Genomic DNA, 23,979 nt, shown 5'->3' on the forward strand with positions numbered 1-23,979 from the left:
CTACAGCACAGGTTGCTGGCTTGTGGGCGTTGCCAAACGGTGCGGTCACTGATTGCTCTTTGGTGGGTGCCAATGGTGTTTCGAGCTGTCTCTGATGCCCTGTTGAACCGGTCTTGCAGGTGGTGACAGACGATCTGACGGTCCTGGCGACGGGTGGTTACCCAGGGACGACCACTATGTGGACAGTCATCTGTGCTGTTGGTGGTGTTGAACCGCTGTCGGAGACGTTCAGTTGTTCTTACAGAACAACTGAAGTCATTGGCTATGACAGTAGCACGTTGACCTGCGTGTAGACGTCCGATGGCCTGTTGGCGTTGATCCCTTGTTAACCTCGGCCTAGCTGCTGTAGTCAGGAAACGACTGGCGGATCGGTAGTCAAGCTGGGAATTTATACCTGTATGCCCACGAGATGCACGTGCAGTGTGCTTTCAATGTTGCGTTTGGTTGAGCTGTTCCTTGTCCGAAAACAGTGAAGCGTTTTGAAACCATCCAAAAAGTTGGTGTGTTGTACAAACTTATCATTTAGTCTTCGAATCATGTTTTTTCAAAGGTTGTTTTCAGTCATCAGGTGACAACTAGTTCATCAAAATACATCAATGATACCAAATCCATAATCTAAAAAATACGACTTTTCTTTTGCCTTTCAGTATATTTGGTGTTTCCATTTTGGTAAATTTGGCAATAACTTTTGTTAAGTTGTTACTTTTAGTGATTGGTAAAATATATGATTTGTCTTTGTGAAATTGAAAAATTGTCTTTAACCATGACACTGTATATTGGGACCAGAAGGTCAGAGGTTGTAGGCCAGACGCCCACTCATGATCAATAGGTCAGCAAGCAGACAACGAACGAACACATCTGATACTTTCAAAGTTCCTTACTGACCACACATGTAAACATCAATCAGTCTTGTTTCCATGAATTAATTTCCTTCTCATCTTCCAGAAGGAGAGAAAGTCTGCTGAGAAAAGAAAGTCTAGTCCAAAAGGCAAGGGCTCTCCTGGAAAGTCTGTAACTCCTGTTGCCATGGCAACGCCCTCATCCACATCCGAAGTGCTATCGTCCCCACAAAACTTACATGTGTTATCCACTCCCCAGTCAGACTCAGAAATACAGGCACAAGGCGCAACCCTTGCTCAAACAGACGATGTATTGGAACAAACGAACACTGTTGCCATGGAAACTGATATTAACGTTGTGCCTGGAAGTTTGTCCGAAAATCCCGTGAACACAATCTGTGATAGTGCTGTTAACTGTGAAAAAGAGACAGAAGAGAAAATCTCCATAGAAACGGAGAGGAATATTTTCCGAATAATTGATGAATGTTTGTTGAGTGACAAAGAAACAGCAGCATTGTGTAGTGATGCAACTAAGTTAGATAGCCAGGAAACAAGTGACTCTGTGAAACCTGTTGCCAGGGATACAGTTTCCATGGAAACCGATAGTTGTGAAAAGAGTGATTCAAGGAAGGAGGATGTCGTTAGTGGAAAGTTTGAAAAATTAATATCGGAATTACCAGCAAATGACATAATGGGCACAGACGATGACCAGGAATTGTTGTCGTACCTAAAGAGTTACGGAGAAAGTCCTGAAAGAGACACTGGTTCTAAAAACGACCATAGTTCTCAGGATCAACCAGAATCATCTCTTGTTCTTCCATCTGTCCCAGGACCCGTTCTCGACAAGACTAACAGTCTTGCAGAAACGGAGGGCAACATATCAGGGGAGACAACCCTCAGTGCCAGCACGCCACCAATGTTTGTGGATACACCCGACTCGAGCATGTCAATGGCCGTGCAGGTAGACTCAGTAGAGAAGCTGGCAGATGAACAGAAGTCGTCAGATCTGGAGTCTCCTGCCAGCATGCAAACACTAAACAATCAGACGCCCACCAAGTCTGCGTCTGGTAGTGTAACCATCACAACGCCGGGAGTCGTCCGTGGGGAAGAAGAAGTACTGTGACAGCAGAGATTTCCCGACCGACTTTGAAGCCGTGCGCGACAAATTGGAGACTAACCTGTACCATAGTGTGGTAGGTTGGCAGTTTGTTCTCGCAGGAGTAGTATAGACTTTTTGTTTAGGAGATCATCATTTAACATATGTTATATTTGGGATTACACTTTCTTAGTAAAGTACAAATTCTAGTACTTTTTGAGTTGAGCCCCATCCGGGATTCCGAACTCACACCCTCAGAGTGAGAGATATTATCATTATTTTTCTTTATTCTGACTGATACTATTTGCTTTTCACTCCCTTAACCCGAGATTGATAGACATGATGCATAAAGGCCTAAAGAGATAATCCAAGCCTAATAAAAACAAAACATAGTCAGGAGCTGGAATTTGGCAGCAAACAACAACGAAATGTTATGTTTTGGGTTATATACCTGGCACCTGTGTATATTTAAAGTCAGTTACCATGGTAACCATATTGCAGGAGGAGTTCAGCGAGGACATGGTGCACATCATCCAAACGGCACTCAACAACCCTGAGGAGCAGACGCACACCCGCAGAAAGGTCAACAACTCTGTCAGATCCGTCTTTGTCAAGGTCAGTTGTAACCTTGTGGTGTTAGACAGCAGTGTGTCATGTAGTAGAGTGAAATAACTTTAAAAGCTATCATAAACTTACTGGGAGTCAAATGTTTATCGTAAAAAAATTGTGTAAACTGACAATATTGTTCCGCTTCCCTTTCACTACAGAAGCTGGGTGGTTGGGTAGCTTAGTGGTTAATGCATTTGCTCGTCAAGAAGACCTGAGTTCAATTCCCCACTTGGGTAGAATGAGTGAGACCCATTTGCCATGATATTGGAATATTGCTAAATTAATTACTGTTTTGGAAATACCAAACACTGACTAGTTTTGTTAGGTCTGATTATACAAGGGGCGGTGGGGTAGCTTAGTGGTTAAAGTGTTGGCTCGTCACGCCAAAGACCCGGGTTCGAATCCCCACATGGGTGCAATGTGTGAAGCCCATTTCTGGTCTCCTCCGCCGTGATGTTGCTGGAATATTGCTACAAGCGGCGTAAAACCAAACTCAGTCAGTCAGTCAGTCAGTCTAATTATACAAAACATTAGCATGGTCAGTATTGTTAACCAGTTTCAGATGCTGCCATGTTTCCTTTCACTGGGATGATTTTGCATTTTAGTTTTAACCTGACAACTTGTCCACTGTTTATTTTTTATTTTTTTCTCATTTATTTTTTACTTAACCGAAAAACTACTGACTAAACTAAAGGCCCCCATATTTACTGACTTGACTGTGACATGTGACACCAGGAGACTCCAAATCGCATATCATGGCTTCCTGCCTTCTCTTATCTTATCCATCATCAGGGCCCAGATTTTCGAAGCTCTCTTAGCGCTAAGATAGTCGTAAGTTAATGTTAATGTATGGCACTTACGACTATCTAAGCGTTAAGAGAGCTTCGAAAATCTGGGCCCTGGATATCTAGTGGTTTATTGCTCTTGCTGCACATAGTTTCAAAAATCTTTTCAGGTTTTTAATAAATCTGTCGATGATTAATTTATCTCACTCTGAATATGCCACAATACTTTAACTCTAAACACTGTGTTATCCCATATTGTATAGACACTGATTTCTTTAATGATTTTTGGTTGTATTATGCACATACTTGTTAAGCCAGCCAAAATTAAACTCCAGCCTTAAGGTGGTAAACTGGCTAGCTATTCTCAAAACCTTCGTAGCCCTACGAACTTCTTAAGCCCATTCTTAACACATTGGCTACGATCAAAGTTAAGAATTCTTAGGGCTACGAACGTTTCGAGAATGAGGGCCCTGGACTGTAACGGTCAGTTAAGTTCCTTGCCTGGGTCGGGCGGTGGGGTAGCCTTGTGGTTAAAGCGTTCGCTCGTCATGCTGAAGACCTGGGTTCGAATCCCCACAATGTGTTAAGCCCATTTCTGGTGTCCCCCAGCCGTGATATTGCTGGAATATTGCTAAAGCGGGGTAAAACTAAACTCACTCCCTCCTTGCCTCAGTCAGATTATGCCTACAGGAAGTATGATTGTCTTGTTTCAGCAAATGGAGAAATGCTTCCCTTGGTTCAACATCAACACCTGCAAACTGTGGGAGCACAACAAGAGTCTGCCAGAGTGAGTAGGGGAGAAGAGAGAAGTCTGGTGGAATGTATTGATGGAATGGGTCTGAATATCTTGAAACGTTTGAATAAATCCCTAGTTGTGTGTATTGTTTTGGAATGAAAAGGCGCGCTGGTTTTACTTCAACCATGACATTTATCATAACTTGGGAAATTTCTTTTGAAATATATTGCTGAAATTAGTCTGAATATCTGGGCATGTATTGATAAATTCCTGATTGTGTGTAATATTTGTGGAAGGGTACTAGACTAGTGATCATTGAGCCAAATTTGCTGTTGATTGCTGTTGTTATCCCCCGCAACGAGTTTTGCGGGGGGTATTAAAATGGACTCCGTCCGTCCGTCCGTCTGTCTGTGCACATTTGTCTTTTCCGGAGCAGAACTCTAAAACCGTTCAATATTTCTTCACCAAACTTTGCACATGGATAGATCTGGTGGTGTACTGGTGCCTTTTAGTAGGTTTGGATTTCTGAATAAAATATTTTTTGGCATTTCCAAGACAACAAATTTGACTTATACTGAAATTGGTGATAGTGCTCCTTTCTGGAGCAGAACTTTAAAAACCTTTCAATACTCTCCTTCCACTTTTCTATATACACACCTAAATATTTGACATAATCATAACTTGTAGACATAATCATGAAGAGTATTTTGCCATTGCAGCGCGGATATTGATGGCTTTGTCTTCTTGTTTAACTGTGCTTGGCAGGGGTAATATGGGGAATAGAACGACCTGACCAGCCGTCAAAATTCACTTCAACACCACTAAATTGAATACAAGCAGCCATGCATACACACGCAAATATTCATAAGTGCGACATTAAACCCCATTTCACCTGACCACTAAATTGTGCTGAATAGAAGTAAAAATCCAAAAAGTCCCGAAACATTCAAAGGAAATTTAAATTTACCAGCTGTTTTAAATGTAGTATTTTTGTTATTTTAAATTTCGGCTTAACCTTCCCACCACCGCCAGCGGCTGAAGGGATGATATAAATCCAGCTAGGGTCCATGCAGGTAGCAAAAGTAATGTAAGTCCCCATGGTCCCTAGTTTGGTGATTTACCTCCAGTTGTTGGCGATCTATAGCCAGTTATTATATTGTATTGTCCAAATAGTGCTATAAGTTTTAACTTTCCACACTAGTTTTAGTTGTAATTGTGATATTCTCGTTGTTTTACTGTCCTTTGAAGACAGGTTTTTTCTAATATACACATATTACATTTCAATGACAAATATGTACTCGTCACGATATGGCTGAAAAATTGCCAATGTGACGTTAAATATTAACTCACTCACTCACTAAAAATCCAATAATGGTAGTCTGCACTGATTGTTGACATTTTGGGTCCATAATTCCCGGTGTTTGGGTTTTGCTACAAATCGAACTGAACAATCACTGACCGAACATGTGAACATTTTTGTCTTGTCCGGGCAGGACCAGTTCAAACTGCAAGGATTGTGAAAGAGGTTTTCCAATGAAGTCAGGTCTTGTCGTATACGATTCTAAGGTTGCCTGACCATGTCCCTACTCTGTTTGACAGCGGGATGTTGCCGGATGCAGTGCTGCCACCTAGTGGTGACCACACGTACGCACAATGGCTGGAGAGGGAGGACCCACCGCTGTCGCCGCAACCGTCGCCATTCAAGAGAATACAGTGCAGCCCTATCAAGAAGATGGTGCCCATGTGTGAGTGTGCATGGTGTTAATTCTGTACCTGTGAAGATCCAAGTTCAAATTGGTCTTCGGCAAGTTGTAGGTGTTATCTTGTACATTACCCATGAAGATCCGGGTTAGAATTGGTCTTCACCAATGGAGATCCACAACATATTTGGTCTTCATCTACTCATGCAGACTAATAGGATTAGGTGGTCAGGGTAGCCGGGTTAGAAGTCCGTTTGGTCTTGACGGACCAGTTGCAAATTTTATCTTGTACATTGCCCATAAATATGAATAATCACATGTTTATCATTTACTCTACCCAACAAGTTGTAGGTGTTATCTTGACTCCACCATTACCCATGAAGAACTATCATTAAAATTTTGGTCAGTTCACTAAGTTGTAGGGTTATCAGAGTACATTACCCAGGTGAAGAAGCATGCACAAGTGGGTTAGAATTGTGCCGTCTTCATCCCAATGGAGATCCACAAGTGAACTATTCAAAAATTTTAATGGTCTGGTAACAAATCATCAGACTAATAGAATTAGATGATCATGTGGGTTTATATTATGTTGTCTGTACAATGATAAAATTTGCAAAGTCTGCATTGGGTACATGGATACTCATGATGTCAATCACTGGATTGTCTGGCCCACATCTTTTTACAGACTGCTGCCCCATCGCTAGAAGGCGTGTGAGTGGAGCATTGAACAACAAGCACACAACATATGAAAATGAAATTGGAAATTGGATAGTTTCAAATGGGGTTTGGGCAAAAAAAAAAAAAAAATTTCTGTTCATTAGCTTCGTAAAAAAAATAGGGACGATTTTGATAAAAGATATGGGTCACTGACTTTTCTTGTCATCCACCTGGTGCTTGACTGTTACATGCGTCGATGCCAGTGTTATACAGCAGCTGACAGGGACATATCTAATGCATCTAATTCCCCACTAGATTCAAGTTAGGTAGAATATCTCCAACGATCTGTCCTTGTAGTTGTACTCGTGTGGTTGAGGTAGCCTAGTGGTTAAAGCTATCGCTCGTCATGCTGAAGATCTGGGTTCGATTCTCCTGCTGTGATATTGCTGGAATATCTTTAAAAATGACATAAAACTGAACTCACTTACTCATAACATAACACCCCCACTTAATATTGCTGTAATGTTGCTATAAGCAGTGTAAAAATAAACTCACTCACTCATTCACTCACTCATTCACTCACTCACTCGCTCACTTGTACTCAAGGAGACAATGGATCAGCACGCAAGGTTAATATCAATCTCTAGGCTAATTGGTTAATTTTTCCCTCAATATTTTCACATGTGATCTGTTGTGCGGAGTTGCCTCCCTTAGGTGTGTGAAGATCCTATCATTGTATTTGAATTAAAGATTCACCTTAATTATGATACTTGCTATTCAGCCTCTATAGACGGTGACAGTGAGACCAGCTCGGTGGTGGCGATGTCAGACTACGGAGGTGACGATCTCAGACAGTGCCTGTTGTGTTCATCTTTCGGAGATGATTTACCTAATGTAAGTTGACTTGTCACAGCTGTTCAGTCTCAGAAAATACAGTTCTTTGATAGTCTGCAATACTGTGAGTTGGAGGAAACGGTTTCTAGTTTTTCACTTTAAATATTAAATGTCGTCATTATGACTGAAATGACCCATGTGGTCCTCACTGCTCAATATGTTTGAAAATCTTGATCGTTTTAGAAATTTATCATCAAAAACTGTGTTCCGCAGGAGATATTGCTTGTGTGGGATCAAACTACATCTCCAAGGAGATATCGCTTTGACAGAAGATTTTGTACAATGACCTGACAATGGTATGATGTCATGAACTTGATGATGTCACAGTGCTATTCGGAAATAATAATTTACATTCCACAATATATTCTTTTTTAAAGGAAACTAATACATAATAAAAAATCCTCAAAATTACAGTGGGTGTTAATTAATCTCCATAGAGAAGCAAAGCTTTCCTAGTGCTGTGATGTAGCTAAGAGTTATCTCCCTCTGATGGTTGATCCCACATTTGACCAGCCTTGTGTGTAGTCAACTACTTGTGTGTTATATGTGTTTCTAAAGATCCTTAAAATTGTTGTTGGCCTTGGAAAGCCACTACAAAGGTAGGCGTCCCCAAAAGGGTAGACTGCACTTTATGGGTGCCCGGAAGTCTTTTTGTTTACTCTAGCGAGGGTTAGGGTTAGGGTCCCAAAGGCAGGGACCCGTAAAGTGCCCGTGTCCCGGCCAAAATTTGATGGCAGATAATATTAGGTACAAACCCTGTTAATAACAATAATAGACAGTGTTATGTAGAGACGACATGTTTTCACTTATAATAGAACTGATACAGAGGATTGAAAGAGAGGTGACAAACCTTGATGGAATACTGTTCAAAGCATTGTTTGAACCACGCACTTGATACTTTGCTAAATCGCAGTGCAGCGGGGTAGCCTAATGGTCAAAGTGTATGTTTGTCACGCTGAAGACCTTGGTTCAATTCCCCACATGGGTACTATGTGAGAAGCCCATTTCTGGTGTCCCCCGCCGTGATTTTGGTGGAATATTGTGGCGTAAAACATAAACTCACTAACTCGTCTAAGCTTTCTGTGGAATATGTTTCACCGACACTTTTACCTTTGACCTGCAGGAAGCAGGCCGTCTGCTGTACGTGGGTCAGGATGACTGGGTTCATGTCAACTGTGCGTTGTGGTCCGCTGAGGTATTTGAGGAGGCAGACGGCATGCTCCAGAATGTCCACATCGCTGTTGGCCGAGGACGACAGATGGTAGGTTCAAATTACTGGTAATACTTGTCCCTACTTCTGCATGGGCCAGGACAAGGGTAAAAACAAAGTAAAACAAAATGCACCTACCTGGAGGTAGACCCGGGTTTGATTCCCCACATGGGTGTAGTTTGTGGAGCCGATTTCTGATGTCCCCTGACGTAATATTGCTGTAATGTTGCTATAAGTGGCGTAAAAATAAGCTCACTCCAGCTGGGGTCGAATATCCCAACAACAAGGAGACATACTGGATGAACAGGCATGGTTGATACCAATCTCCGGTTTAATTGATTAATATAAACCACACTTTTCACATGTGATCTGTTCTGCAGAGTTGCCTCCCTTAGATGTGCGAGGATCCTAGCATTGTATTTGAATGAAAGATTTGCTGTAATCATGATCCTTGGTATGGGTCCAAGTAATGAAAGTATTTTAGACCTGAATCGAGGTAACCATGGTAACCATGACATTTCACTTTCTGTCGCCAGCGTTGCGACTACTGCAGTAGGTCTGGTGCCACAGTGGGCTGCTGTAACCGAGGATGTTCTGCCAACTACCACTTCAAGTGTGCCAAGGCCGACCACTGTCTGTTCCAGGAGGACAAGAAGGTCTACTGCAAGTACCACACCACACAGGTGGACGGACAGGTTGGTTGCTTTGTAGATTTACATGACATACTGACTGGAATTATGCAGCAGGGACCTTGTAATTAATATTAGTTCATTGTTCTACATGGAGTCCTGTATTTGAGGGTCCTTGGGACTAGTACTCTTAATTTTCAGGGGGCCTGGACAACAAAATGGGGGTCCAAGACAGTAAAATATTATTATTAATACTGTTATTGTATTGTGTATCATGATCATCACATTGTTACAGTAATTAAATTGCAAATAATACCACAACTCCGCTTGTAGCAAACTCAGTGATAACTTATTGTCACTTTATTGGAATCTTCACAAAAAGTATTTGGACTTTTTCAGAGTCCCTGTGGACGCACTAATAAATTTTATTGCGTCCATTGTCAATTTTTATGACAGGGCTCGATTTATGAGATGATAACCTGCTTGCACGAGGTGCAACCTAAGATAAAAACCTAGTTGCACCAGCTAAATTCCATTTGCACTGCTTTTATTGCAATATGTAATGAAAGAAATATAATACTGTTGAATTATTTAGATGTTTTATTCAGAAGTTTACCCATTCCAAACTTGACTTGCACCTGGTGCAAGTCGACTGATAACTAGGATGCACTTTGTAATATTGGGTTGCACCAGTGGAAGTAACAAAGCACTAAATCGAGCCCTGTATGAGTATAGGATGCAGGAATTTGCTTCCTGTAAATCCCTGTTACTTTAAACAGGTGTGCAATAGCTCCCTGTTTCTATCAAGTAGATCCGGGTTAGAATTGGTTTTCAGCAACCCATACATGTTATAAGTGGCGAATAATGAGATCGGGTGGTCAGACTCACTGACCTGGTTGACACATGTAATTGTATCCCAATTGTGTAGAACGATGCTCACTGGATTGTCTGGTCAAGACTTGAATATTTACAGAAAGTTACTGAGTGCAAACCCACCAATTCTATCAAGTAGCTGTTGAGGGAGAATGTGAAAGTTTGTCAACTGTGTTCTGAATGTAAAACCTGTGAGCATAGGGTACAGCTAAAAATAACAATGGCGACAGTTAGAAGACACTTGAAACTAACTACAGAGAAATTTTATTTTTTTACCAAACTCATGAATAAAGAGTAAAATTACTAATATTTATTCCAATTTGATCCGACCCGTGAAGATCCGGGGGTAGAATAGGTCTTCAGCAACCCATGCTTGCCACAAAAGGCGACTATGGTTGCCGTAAGAGGCGACTGACGGGATTGGGTGGTCAGGCTTGCTGACTTGGTTGACACATGTCATCGGTTCCCAATTGCGCAGATCAATGCTCCTGCTGTTGTTCACTGGATTGTCTGGTCCAAACTCGATTATTTACAGACCGCTGCCATATCGCTGGAATATTGCTGAGTGAGGCGTAAAACTAAACTCACTCACTCACTCCCATTTGATCCATATATTATTTATAGAATTAATTGGCCAACAGAAGCTGATATGTAACGGTATGATTATTGTTCATATCAATAAAATTGTAAATGAAAATGAATCAATTAAATGTAATGCACTCAGTTGATGACTTACAATACTGACATTAAGGTGAGGTGAGGTGAAATTGGGTTTAACATCGTGCTTGAGAATATTTCGCTCATATACGACGTGCATGCGTGTGTATGTGTATGTGCGGCTGCTTGTACTAGCTCAGACTGAAGCTGGTTTTATAGTGCTAGCCCACTGAGATACCATGCCGCAGTGAAGCATGAATACCCCACTCAGACACATTATACTGACTCCGAGCCGACCAGTCCTTGTTGTACCATTAATGCCGAGCACCAGGCAGGGACCAACAAGTACCATATTTTAACATCTTTTGGTATACTGACATTAAGATAGAAAACCAACAAGGTATGGAAACTGGAATTGGTTCTCAGCACTGAGGAATAGATTCAAATCTCTCTGAACACAACCATTTATCTTGCTTGACGTTTTGCTTCAGCTGGTGGAGGAAGATGGGTTCCGGGTGCTGAGGCGGGTGTGTATTGACACCAAGGGCCGCTACCAGAAGAAGACGTGGAACAAGGGCGTCCACCCCCTCCACCCTCAACATCCTCATCGGTAAGATATGCATTTACCTAAAAGATGTTAGTGACAAGATGCCGTGACTTGGCTGACGGGTGGTGGTAGCCTTGTGGAAAATGTGTTCGATTGTCATGCTGAAGACTGGGCTTCAAATCCCCACATGGGTGCAATGTACAAAGCCTATTTCTGGTTTCCCCTGCTGTGATATTGCTGGAATATTGCTAAAAGCGTTGGATAACTGACTCACTCACTTGGTTGACAGTTTTATTGTTCCCTCATGGTTTTATTCGTAAGAGGCAACTAACAGAATTGCATTTTCATTCTCGCTGTCATGGTTGACACATGTCATCGTATCCCAATTGCATAAATCGATGCTCATGCTGTTGATCACTGGATTGTCTGGTCCAGACTCGATTATTTACAGACCACAGCCATATAGCTGAAATATTGCTGAGTGCAGCATTAAATAACAAACAAACAAAACAAATGTTTTTGTTAAACCAGTCTCATAATACTGTTGCATTAGTCCTTCGTATCTTGTCCTTCTTCATTGAAACACAATGGTTTTCTGTCAGTTTCCAATTTGTACCAGAAATGTAGAAACAGCAGTGTTTGCCCTCATTAGTGATTGAGGGTAATTGGATTATTACATGTTGTCGGCACAGTTTAATTGTTATGATCTAGTGTGAATGTTACAGGCTGTAGGTTGCTATTAGTGTGAGAAATAGTATCCAAATTTTGCTAGCCAGTCAGGCTAGTTATACCTGAAAGTTACTTGCCCACAAAATAATTCACCAGCCCGAAATTAGAATGTAGAAACTAAGCAACAGATTACAAAAATAGATAAGAATAAGATATTGTCGACATGACACGGGTTTCATCATTACACTGCTAGTATGATGAACGTTTTTATCAGGCCATAATCTTGCATGATTTAAAAGTGTATTATAACTTAACAAGTCGGAGAGTGATATATTTACAAAATGACATATATAGCCAGTCGGGCAAGTGACTGGAAATTTACTGGCCCGACTGGATATTTACTAGCCACAGGCTAGCGGGCCAGTGGCTGTTTCGCACACTGGTTGCAATGGTAATCAGCAGACAAACTACATGACACATACTGTATGTTTCAGGTTCATGTACCATTGAGAGTCTAGGGTACCTGGGGCCGCTGTCGGACGTCAAGGGTTGCCTCCTCCCAATAGACTTCATGTAAGTCTTGCATGCAATGTATTGGTTCAGTCTGTGGAAGTTGTGTTGTGAACAGGCAGGTTATTGTTGAGGACTGAGTATAGTAATGGATCTTATAGTCTTGTTCGCTATCATGGTATTGGAAATAGTGAACAAGTGGTTAAGTATCGATAATTTGTTACGGTTAATGTCTGGGCACGGGTGGCCCAGGGCAATTCATTTCATCGTACAGAGTAACAAACCTTGGGCACACCAGAAACGTCAAGCACCTGCATCACCACGGGTTTTCCTCACAGATTTCATCTCCTGTCTCCTCCCATACATGGTGTAACAGAACTAGAACACTGTTCAAAGTGGGGGTGGGGGTTGCTAGCCTAGTGGTTAAAGCGTTTGTTTGTCATGCCAAAGGCCAGAGTTCAATACCCCACACAGGTACAACGTGTGAATCCCATTTCAAGTGTCCCCCTGCCATGCTGTTGCTGGAATATTGCTAAACGCGGCGTAAAACCCAACTCACTCACTCACTCACTCACTGTTACAAATAGCATTCACTCACTGAGGTTATAAACTGCTACATTGCTATATGGCTGCAAAATTGCCGATGCGATGTAAAAGTTTAACTCGCTACAAACTACTACAAACATTTATAAACTACTCAAAGCAACAATAAAGCCAAGTCACTCAGGTTGTGTACCACTATAACCACTTATCAACTCTTCAAAGCTGCCATAAAGCCAACTCACTCAGGTTATAAACTAATCTTTCGGCTGGGATATTTTATATCTTTCTATTGTAAATAAAACTGATTTTCGTATGTGAAGTGTATATTTAAATATATCGGATGTATCTGATAATCCTCATCAATAGTTGTATAAGGTTGTATAAATATCCCAAGATTCTATTGATGCATCACTCGCCTTATCTGGCAGTGGCTTTTTATTTAGTCATTTTGTGTAATATAGAAAGCCAGTTTGTTACAGCAAGCATACAGATCCGGGTTAGAATTGATCTTCAGTAACCCATGCTTGTTGTAAGAGGCGACTAATGAGATCGGGTGATCAGGCTCGCTGGCTTGGTTGACGCGTCATCCTATCCCTATTGCGTAGGTCAATGTTCATGCTGTTGATCACTGGATTGTCTGGTCCAGACTCTATATTTTGACCATGACCATATAGCTGGAATATTGCTGAGAGCAGCGTAAAACTAAACTCAATCACTCCGTGGAACAAGCATACAGGGATCATTCTGTTTCAGATGTACGCGAGTGTATTGGAGTACCCAGGATGCTCGGCGGCGATGTGTGTACACATGTCGGATTGTTGAGATGAGACCCAACCCTGCCAGCCCCGAGGTGAAGATCAGCGACATGAGGATCATCCATGATGAGACCCATCCTGACTTTGTCCCCATGGATCAGCTCTCTCCAGATGCTCTGGGTCTGCTGCACATGCTCAGCCCCACTTCCAACACCAACGTTTCCATCATGTCAGAGACCTCTGTTGCCAAGGTAACAGCAAGGGACCTGGCCTCCACATCCGTCGTACGCCCATGCAGCAGGATCTACATGGCCTCGCACAGTAGGAGCGTATCTGTCTCCCCAAGCCAGCCTTCATCTTCTCATCTTCCCAGTCAACAGAAAGAACCGGTGTCGGAACCGCAGCCGAAGTTTGATCTGAACTTACTTTCACCCAATACATTAAAATACCTCAGTAAAGCTGACATGGAGAAATACATGGCAAGTCAGCCCGAAACAGCCTCCACAGAAACCAGCAGATGACGAGTTTGGAAACCTTTGTAAGATTGTTGACAGACTAAATGAGGCTGCTTGGAAGTCGGGTAAGAGAGCTGACAGTGCAGACCGGACATTTAGAGCAACATCCCCTCCAACGATGGCTAGAACCAAACGTTCCTCTTCATGTGATATTCAGCCGTACACAAAAAGATGGCCCCAAACCATCTCAGACGATCTCCACGTCTCCAGCACCAAGGCCAGCTTCTGTAGCTTCCATGCCAATACGGGTCAAGGTCAAATCTGGTTATAGTTTAGGAGCTGATCAACCAATCAGAATATCTGTTACTTCCCATAAGACACCTCCCATTGTAGATCTCACTCATGAGCCCTCTGATGTGATCGTTCTTGAGGATGACGAAAACAAGGAGGTAGGATCGACTCCAGATGTTCCTGATGGGGCAGAACGGGATGGCCTTGAAACTGGACCAAGTGACCTTGAAAATGACCCTCTACTTCTGTCTCCAGAGCAAGAGATTGCACAGCAGGTTCTTGACAGCGTTCCGCCAGAGATTCTGGAGAGCAACAATGGGCAGACAGTTGTCATCATGACGGACAACCCTGACATCTCGGAGGAGGAGGCACTGCTCCTGGCTCAAGCTGCCCTCGATGAGGATGCAGGTGTTGTTCAGGATGAGGACATTCTAGGTGAAGAGGAACAGAAGGAGGGTAAAGAAAAAGATGGCAAAGATGAAGGAGAGATGGAAGTAGATGATCAGAGGGAGGAAGAACCAATCAGGGCTGAGGATGCTGCTGTTGGCGAACAGGTGAATGAGGATGTAACCATGCATACCACTTGTGAGTCTGAAAAAGAAGGCCAAGAAAGTAAGCCTTTGGAGACAATGGAAATGGAAGACGATAAGCAAAAAATTGTTGATGCAGAAACAAAAGAAAGGGATGATGAAGAGAGAATAATAGAGCTTGACGCATCTGATGTACTTTCTGATTCAGAAACAACAGAAGGGATGCCTTCTACAGAAGTTACATCTAAACCTGATGTCACACAAGTTATTCCTCCACCAAATCTTAATGAAACTCCTGCTGCATCTGTCAAGGATAATATGACAAATGTTTCAAATGTTCCTGACAAAGGAGTTCCTGATTCTTCTACCCAAAATCTGGTTTTGAATCCTGTTGAACCACTTATGAATACTTCTGAGAACCTTGAAAGTTCTGTAACGGCTTTTTCCATGAGTCCTGAGAATCCTGAAACTTGTCCTGAGAATCCTGAAACTCATCCTTCTCAGCCTCTTGAGGGAAGTCCTTCAGGGAACCTGGAGGCCAGATCTTCTGAGATACTTGAGTCAAGCCTTCCTGAGAATCTTCAGGCAAGTCCATCAAAGAATTTTGAGGCAAGTGCTTCTGGGAACCTTGAGACAACTCCTTCGGGAAATTCTGCAAAGTGTCCATCTGGGAACCTTGAGACAAGTCAATCAAAGAACCTTGAGGAAAGCCCTTTGAAGAATCTTGATGCAAGTGTTTCAAAGAACCTTGAGGAAAGCCCTTTGAAGAATCTTGAAGCAAGTCCTTCAAAGAATCATGACACTGGTCAGACAAAGGTTCCTGGGGCAAGTCCTTCCAGAAATCCTGCCAGGAGTCCGACAGGGAGTCCACCAACCCCTGGACACAAGAGGGAAGCAACTGGTGTCATTGATAGGAAGATAGTTGAGCACCATGAAGAACGTGTCCCCATCTACAAACGGGGACTGCTGATTGGCTGGAAAATCAACCTGGATGATGTGATGGAGGACAAGAAGGATGTCAAGGAGGAGATCAAGGAGGAGGTGGAGGACATTGTGGAAGTTCCTCATCCAAGGTTGTCAGTGTGTCCAGAAACATCACATCTTGCTGACATGGAAGAAGAGACATCTTCAGGTATGAAGTTACCTGTGACAATGACCACACCTGAGCGAGTTAAACGAGTTGCTGCTGACAATGATCAAGTTGCCAAGCCAGTTGAACAGGACTGCGGTGTCCTTGATGGTGATGACGTAGGATCCCAGTATCAAGAGAAAGGTGGTGTGAGAGTTGAGGATTGTGCAGGGCAGTTCACAGAATCCGGACTTCTGGCGCATGAAGTGGCTGGTGATAAGATGGACATAAGTGTTGAAGATGTGAAGGTCGAACAGGAGTGGGATGCCGAGTCGGAAGACAGGAATGTGGATGCTGAGGACAGTTCTGAGGAGTTCACTGTCAAGTTGGAGATGAACAAAATGACCAGAAATGTTTCTGAGATTCCAGATGATGCATGTAACGAAGACAAGACCGAAGTTCACAATAGGACATCTGTGAAGAAGGGCTGTGGCCCCCTGAAGACTTACCCATTGAGACGCACAAGTCAAAGACTGGGCGATGGTGGAGACTCAGGTAGACAAACTGCTGAACCCGTGTCAGAAGAACTGCCACTTCATGACAAGATTGCACGCAAAATTAAAGCTGAGAGCCTGGCAAAAAAGCAGTCCAGGTGTGAAAGGACCGTTTAAGTGTCTCACGTGCAAGAGGTTGTATCGAACAAAGGAAAGCTTCAACACTCATGTCCAGAACTGTGACTTTGAGGTGAGCACAAGTGAAGAGGAGGAAGATGATAACCGACTACGAGAGGATGAGGAACCCAAGACGAGGTATCCTGTCCGGTCCAGGTACAGATCTGTAGACAGCCAGGATTGTATTGTCAAGCTGACTGACATCAGTAAAGCAAGTGAATTTTCTAAGTACAACAAGACTGATAAAGATGATACGACTCCTGTGAAGAGAAGACCAGGAAGGCCACCCAAAAATAAAACTGTTCCAGTGAAGGAGAAATTACCCGATGTTGTGGACTTGTGTGAAAGTGGGGAAGAATCCAAGCAGGATGAACCTGTCCGACGTGGTAGATCATCAAAACGTTTGTTAAGTCCACCTGATGCCTCCGAATCAAAGAAAGTTGTCTCCCCTGAAAGTCAAGAACCTCCACAGAAACGAGGTCGTGGACGGCGTTCTAGGCGAAGCGATCCACTTTCTCCAAACAAGAAAGGTGAATCAGAGAACGAGATGGACAACCAACTGTCTCCTGAATCCAGGAAAGCAAATACGGAACTTTCTCCAACTCATGTGACTCCTAAAAGGGGCCGAGGCAGACCCAAGAAGCAAAGCACATCCATGGAGAATATGGAAGTGGGCGAAGACGTTGGGATCAAGACTCCAACAAATATCAGACTGCAGAAGGACGAGAGCTTGAGTCCTGAGTTCCGATTGTGTGAGGTCACTGGAATGTTAAAGAACAAGAAAGGAGATCTAATTGACATACCGATTCCTTCACCATGCAAAACAGACCAGTTGGGTACACACACAAGTGATGAAGTAGGTACTTTAGATCAGAAGCTGATAGAAACTGCAAACTCTGTTGAAAATTCTTCAGAATCTGTCCCGAAATGTTCAGATCCAAAATCTATTTCTTGTGATGAATTTCCTCGGGTCCAGAAGACGGTATTTAACAGCAAAGCTGCTGATGAACTGCTGCCAGTATCTCCACATGATGTGATAACAGACATTGACATTGAGGACCCCTTGGACAGTGCCTGTGTAACTGATGAGGTGAGGAGCATTCCTGCTGTCTGCCCTGAAGGCACGTCTGCAGAAGCGGTGTCCTCAGTGTTGAAGAGAGATGTGTCCAAGGTGGTGGAGATACTGGAGGGTAAAATACTCCCGAAACCTGCAGAGATCAGGGTTAACTCTCAGGCTTTAGACCATGCCACACACATCAATAAGGTAGAGGCCAAGCAGTATGTGAAGAAGGCAGACGACAAGAATGTGAAAAAGGCAGACGTGTCAAATGTGAAGAGTGTAGAGCAAGGATCTCGAAGTATCCCCCACGGGGAGTTCGAGGTTGATCTTAGACGCAGGAAGAGTAGGGACGAAGGTTCTTCAGAACAGTGTGCCCACTTCATGGACAAGGAAAAAAGTACGAAACAGGTTCAGTATTACATGGTTTATCCTCCAAATGCAAAGAACATTCCTGAAAAAGACATGTCTGCCCAAACTGACACAGAGGGAAGATCAGATTCGGGGCCTCACCCTGCAGATAAGCGATGCGAGGTATCCAAGGATACATGCAAACCAAGAACACATAACACCAAGCACAAGAATCATGTTAAGGTCAGTAAGTCTATTGAGCCAGCTACCCAACATGTCTCAAAATGTATGCCTTCAACAATCACTAATCTTTTGAATCCGATGGGAAGATCTGCAGCTCACCCAAGTATTCCTCAACCGCTTACCATCCCTCCACCAGGGGGAGACAACTCTAACATCATTGGACGCACATCAGCTCAACAGCGGAATATTTTTGAAGCTTTCCAACCTCAGCCGAATGTGAATATCATTGGGAGTCCACCTCTCGCTGGAGTCCACACATCAAATGTACTGGAGAATGCTGTAGTTCAGATGAGCCATTCCAGAATGTTACAGACAACGTCGCAAGCAGTACACCCTCAGATACCTCAGCCTTTAACCATCAACACCAGCCCCCAGCAGTCAATCAACACGTTCTCACTGGATCAGGGTCCGAACATCATCCCCAACATTCCAGGACTCCTCCAAAGAACTACACTACCCAGCATCATCAACCAGATGAACCAACCCAGCATCATTCACACCAATCAGACCAACATCCTCGGAACTAGCCTTTCAGCCAGTCCTGCAACTCTGCTGCAGTCAAACCCAACCTTGGGACTACTTGCTCAACAACAGAGCCCTTCAAATGTCATTGTTCCTCCGAGCCAGCAGGTCCTGCCTCCAAATCTCATCTCGCAGCTAGGGAACCTCCTTCCCAGTCAGTTGACTCCACAGCAGGCCAGCGTTGTGTCCCGCCTCAACCTCCAACAGCAGCATCAGGGAGGGATTGAGTACATGGGCAGCTTCTTGTTGGACCCCAAGACTCCTCCCCAGCCATACGTATCGGTATCCCAGGCGTCGCCCGTCTTGACTCCCTCACTCACTCCACAGCAGACGCAGCAAATCATGAACCTGGTTTCTGGATCTGTCTTGAACAAGGGGCCCATTGTGAACCAAAATGTCGTGCAGTCTACTGGAGTGCTTCACCAGCCATTCCCTGGCCCCTCCCATATCTCTCCACCTCCCAACCCTGTAATCAATGTGGTCCACTCCAGGGCGGACACCATCCTCCATAGCAACCTCATCAGACATCTGCCCGACGGGTGCAAGACGGTTGTATGTAGTCATTCTGAAGCTTTGTCCATGTTGAAAAAGATCCTTCCGTCAAACAAGCAGACTGTCAACCCTGCCATCACGACCTCTCCAGGAAGCACAAAGGTCACAGTGAGCTCACCAAACCTCCGGAACATCCTGAACGACAGTCCAATCAAGAGTGGGTCTGTCTGCTCAGCGTCCCTCCAAGAATCCACTGTTCGACCTCACCATATTGTCCACAAGCCTAGCGTTGGGGTCCACAAACCAGGCTCTGCTGTCAACAGCCGACTGACGGTTCTCAAGAAAATCCTCAAACCAACCATCCTCCATCGAAAGAAGGCAGCAAGTAGCATTACCCTGACGGCAGTCAAGCATCACCTTGGTCTCAGTCCTGAAAAAAACGGTATTATTCAAGGACAGATCTCAAAAAACATTTGCAACTCTCTCGAAGATCACATGCAGCAAGAAACGTCACCCTCGGCAAGCACAACACCAACATCCCACATCGATGCAGGCCATACATACACAAAGGCTCCAACTCACATCAAACATTTGTCCGTGTCAGGAGGCGAACATGTCCCAAACTTCTCATCCAAAATGGTGAAGAACCGACTAGGGGCCAAGGTCAAGAAGTCTGCCATCAAGGTTGGAAAGATCTACAAGAAGAACATGGCAGGTGTCAAAGTAGGGGTGAAGGCCATTGGAGCCAAGAAACGGAAAAGCCCACAGCGCCCCAGAAACATCCATGAAAAATACAAACGTAAGTGCTTTAACCATTGGAGTTATGAGGATGAAAGTAAAAGTATTTGGCTTATGTAGTTAAATGAGTAAAAAATACAGATTGTTTGATTCTAGAAGTTGGTGAGGGGATGATAAATTATACGACATTATGGATAACATGTTCTTGTTTATTGTATGGAGTGATAAGACCTGCGTTTTGGTGTAGATTATTACCCATTTTCAAAATGTGTTAAACCGAAAAAACTAAGTCGACTGTCGAAATTTGTCAACTGTTAGGATGGTGACAAAAAAGATGATCAAGTTAGTGTCCACTCCCAGAACTGTATTGGTTGTTTTCAGCAGCGAGTGCCATAAGCCATCCCATGATTCACCACCAGAAGGAAGTGATGTCACTGCCTCAGCCAGAGATGGAGGAGGAGGTGCGCGAAACTCCCATGATGCCGTTCTTTGACATCACCAATCATCGACGGAGATCAGAAGCCAAGCCCAAGGACGAGCCTCGACTCATGTTTGAGATTACAAGCGATGATGGTTTCCAGTGTTCTGGCGAGACAATGGAGGGTGAGCATGGGATATATGTACACTGCTTTGTTTGTTTGTTGTAAATGGGGGCGGTGGGGTAGCCTAGTGGTTAAAGGGTTGGCTCATCACTCCAAAGACCCGGGTTCAATTCCCCACATGGGTACAATGTGTGAAGCCTATTTCTGGTGTCCCCGTGATATTGATGGAATATTGCTAAAAGCGGCGTAAAACTAAACTCACTGTTAAATGCAATATTTCAGCTATATGGCAGTGGTCTTTAATTAATAATGTCTGGGGCAGACAATCCAGTGATTGATGTCATGAGCATTCATCTATTCCATTGGGATACAATGTGTCAACCAAGTCGGCGAGTCTAACCACCCGATCCCGTTAGTCCCATTTTACGACAAGCATGGTGGCTGAAAACCAGTTCTGACCTGGATCTTCACAAATTACATACATAGCAAATCCAAAACACCAGTCAGCTTATCCCTGTATATATTTAATGGCTGACAGGATGTACATATTCCCTAGGAGGGTGTAACCGCCTCCGTGGTGTAGTGGTTAGAGCTATCGCCCAGAGAGCGGAAGGTCTCGGGGTTCGATCCCCTGCCGCGTCATACCAAAAGACGTTAAAATATGGTACTTGTTGGTCCCTGCCTGGCGCTCGGCATTAATGGTACAACAAGGACTGGTTGGCTCGGAGTCAGTATAATGTGTCTGAGTGGGGTATTCATGCTTCACTGCGGCATGGTATCTCAGTGGGCTAGCACTATAAAACCAGCTTCAGTCTGAGCTAGCACAAGCAGCCGCACATACACATACACACGCATGCACGTCGTCATATGAGCGAAATATTCTCAAGCACGACGTTAAACCCAATTTCACCTCACCTCACCTAGCAGGGTGTGACACAAATTCCCATAATTATGCGTTTTCAATGTAGAGAGAATTATGTTTTAGCTTTGTAGGTAGTCTCCTAACATGGTAGAATTCAGAAACAAGACAAGGTATCTTTTCTATCCAATGATGGGTAGACCTGATTTAGTGTGGTAATAAATAGATCACTCGGGAAATGAATATTATTACCCCTATTTCTCCCAAGTATATGTAATAATGATTATTCTGTAACCTGTGAAGATCTGGGTTAGAATTAGCCTTCAGTAACCCATGCTTGTCGTAAAAGGCGATCTACAGGATCGAGTGGTCAGGCTCGCTGACTTGATTGACATGTGTCAGCGTATCCCAGTTGCATAGATTGATGTTATTATTTATAGACTGCAGTCATGTACCTGGAAAATTGCTGAGGAGATCATTAAACAACAACATAATTATAATCCTGTACAATGGGGCTGTGTATTCTTCAGATGCATGGCGGCAGGTGACGGAGAAAGTACAGGATGCCCGAGCTGCTGCCAGGTTGAAGGCGTTGTCGTACGCTGGTATGAACAGTGCCAGCATGTTCGGTGTCAACAACAGCACGGTGGTGTACCTGGTGGAACAGTTGTTCGGGGCACAGCACTGCCACAAGTACAACTTCCATTTCTTCCAGCACGAGGTGGAGCAGCAGGAGGAGGTAAGCCCTGGGGGAGACAGGCATGGGTGGGGCAGGGGCGTGGCTGGAGCTGGGTGGGAGATCAGGGCAGGGGCTTGGCTGAAGCAGGGTGAGGAGAGCTGCCAAATGATAGGTGATGATGTAATTGCCACAGGTTCAATGTAGTTCGTTTGACTTCATTTTAGACCGATGAATTGCTCACTAACACAAAATCTTATAATTGCAACAAAACCAAATTTTGGATAGTCACATGAAATCGACAGACCAACTCCGATTAATTTTCTCATAATTTTGGACACCAGAATATAAAAGTTGTTTAACAAACGATCATTATTTTGATGTCACTTTTCTCTATTTCTTACGAGTGGGACCGCAGGTGGTAGAACAGCCAGGTAATCAACAAACGTGCAGTGAAATTTCAATTTCACACATACAACTCGCACACCTGGCTGTTCCGTTAGTCGACTCTTATGACAATCATGGGTTACTGAAGGCCAGTTCTAACTGGGACCTTCACAGGTAATGAAATAGGAGTTTATGTAGGGGTCATACATTTTAATCAATACTCTATAAAGGTTCTTGCTCCAATGAACTCAAAGTCAATTCTTATATAAGGTTTTTGATCTTTTAGTTGTTGATCGTGCGTGCTTGCGTGGTTTAATGCCACTTTTAGCACTATTCCAGCAATATCACGTCGGGAGACACCAGAAATGGGCTTCACACATTGTACCCATGTAGGGAATCGAACCCGGGTCTTCGGCGTGATAAGCGACCCGCTGTAACCACTAGGCTACCCCACCGTCCCAGTTGTTGATCATGAACGGTAATGAATTATGGAAATGGCTGTCAGTAGAGCAGTGATGGGAAAGCATTGTGTCTTGTAGGATAGGATCGTTGCTTGTAGTACTGTCACACTTACCAGCCATTGCTTCCCTCCAGGAACCTGCGGAGAACCCCAGTGGGTGTGTGCGAGGCGAGCCGTTCATGTCCCGTAAGCCGTACGACATGTTCAGCTTCCTCATGTCCCGGTATCGAAGCAAGCCCATGTCGGACGCGGGCCAACAGAACGTCGAGATGATTCACAAGTCGGCCAGGTAGGTGGTCACTATGACAACTGTTGTAAAACATCAGTACAAAAGAATACCCACTTACAATAGATCTCATTTAGTTCGAGGTCACAAAATAGCTGTGAAGATTATACGGAAAATCCGTGATGACACCAGGTGTTCAAAATCAATTATAAAACATCCGCGCAAAAGAATACCCAGTCTTTATTATCCTTAAAAACAGACTGGTGTATGGGACAGAACAGCCAAATGGTTCACTGAAAATCATTGACGACACCAGGTGTTCAAAATCAATTATAAAACATCCGCGCAAAAGAATACCAAGTCTTTATTATCCTTAATAACAGATTGGTGTACGGGGCAGAACAGCTGAATGGTTCCTTGAAAATCATTGACGACACCAGGTGTTCAAAATCAATTATAAAACATCCGCGCAAAAGAATACCCAGTCTTTATTATCCTTAATAACAGATTGGTGTACGGGGACAGAACAGCTGAATGGTTCACTGAAAATCATTGACGACACCAGGTGTTCAAAATCAATTATAAAACATCCGAGCAAAAGAATATCCAGTCTTTATTATCCTTAAAAACAGATTGGTGTATGGGACAGAACAGCCGAATGGTTCACTGAACATCATTGATGACACCAGGTGTTCAGTGCC

General features: G+C 43.6%; 1 protein-coding gene across 1 annotated transcript in view; it reads left to right on the forward strand.

The window, feature by feature from the left end:
• LOC124280812 overlaps positions 1-23,979 on the forward strand; it is a 58,934-nt gene that overhangs the window by 29,788 nt on the left and 5,167 nt on the right. Inside the window, 17 exon segments of the mRNA XM_046716792.1 lie at positions 946-1,924; positions 1,926-2,032; positions 2,437-2,550; positions 4,043-4,116; positions 5,665-5,810; positions 7,204-7,316; positions 8,440-8,577; positions 9,063-9,221; positions 11,177-11,266; positions 11,268-11,295; positions 12,396-12,474; positions 13,708-14,222; positions 14,267-16,692; positions 16,694-20,189; positions 20,510-20,731; positions 22,060-22,268; positions 23,187-23,341. Coding sequence (XP_046572748.1) covers positions 946-1,924; positions 1,926-2,032; positions 2,437-2,550; positions 4,043-4,116; positions 5,665-5,810; positions 7,204-7,316; positions 8,440-8,577; positions 9,063-9,221; positions 11,177-11,266; positions 11,268-11,295; positions 12,396-12,474; positions 13,708-14,222; positions 14,267-16,692; positions 16,694-20,189; positions 20,510-20,731; positions 22,060-22,268; positions 23,187-23,341 — 9,050 coding nt within the window.

This window comes from Haliotis rubra, unplaced genomic scaffold (genome assembly GCF_003918875.1).
Source record: "Haliotis rubra isolate DU_JTF1 unplaced genomic scaffold, ASM391887v1 Scf274, whole genome shotgun sequence".
Lineage (NCBI taxonomy): Eukaryota > Metazoa > Mollusca > Gastropoda > Lepetellida > Haliotidae > Haliotis > Haliotis rubra.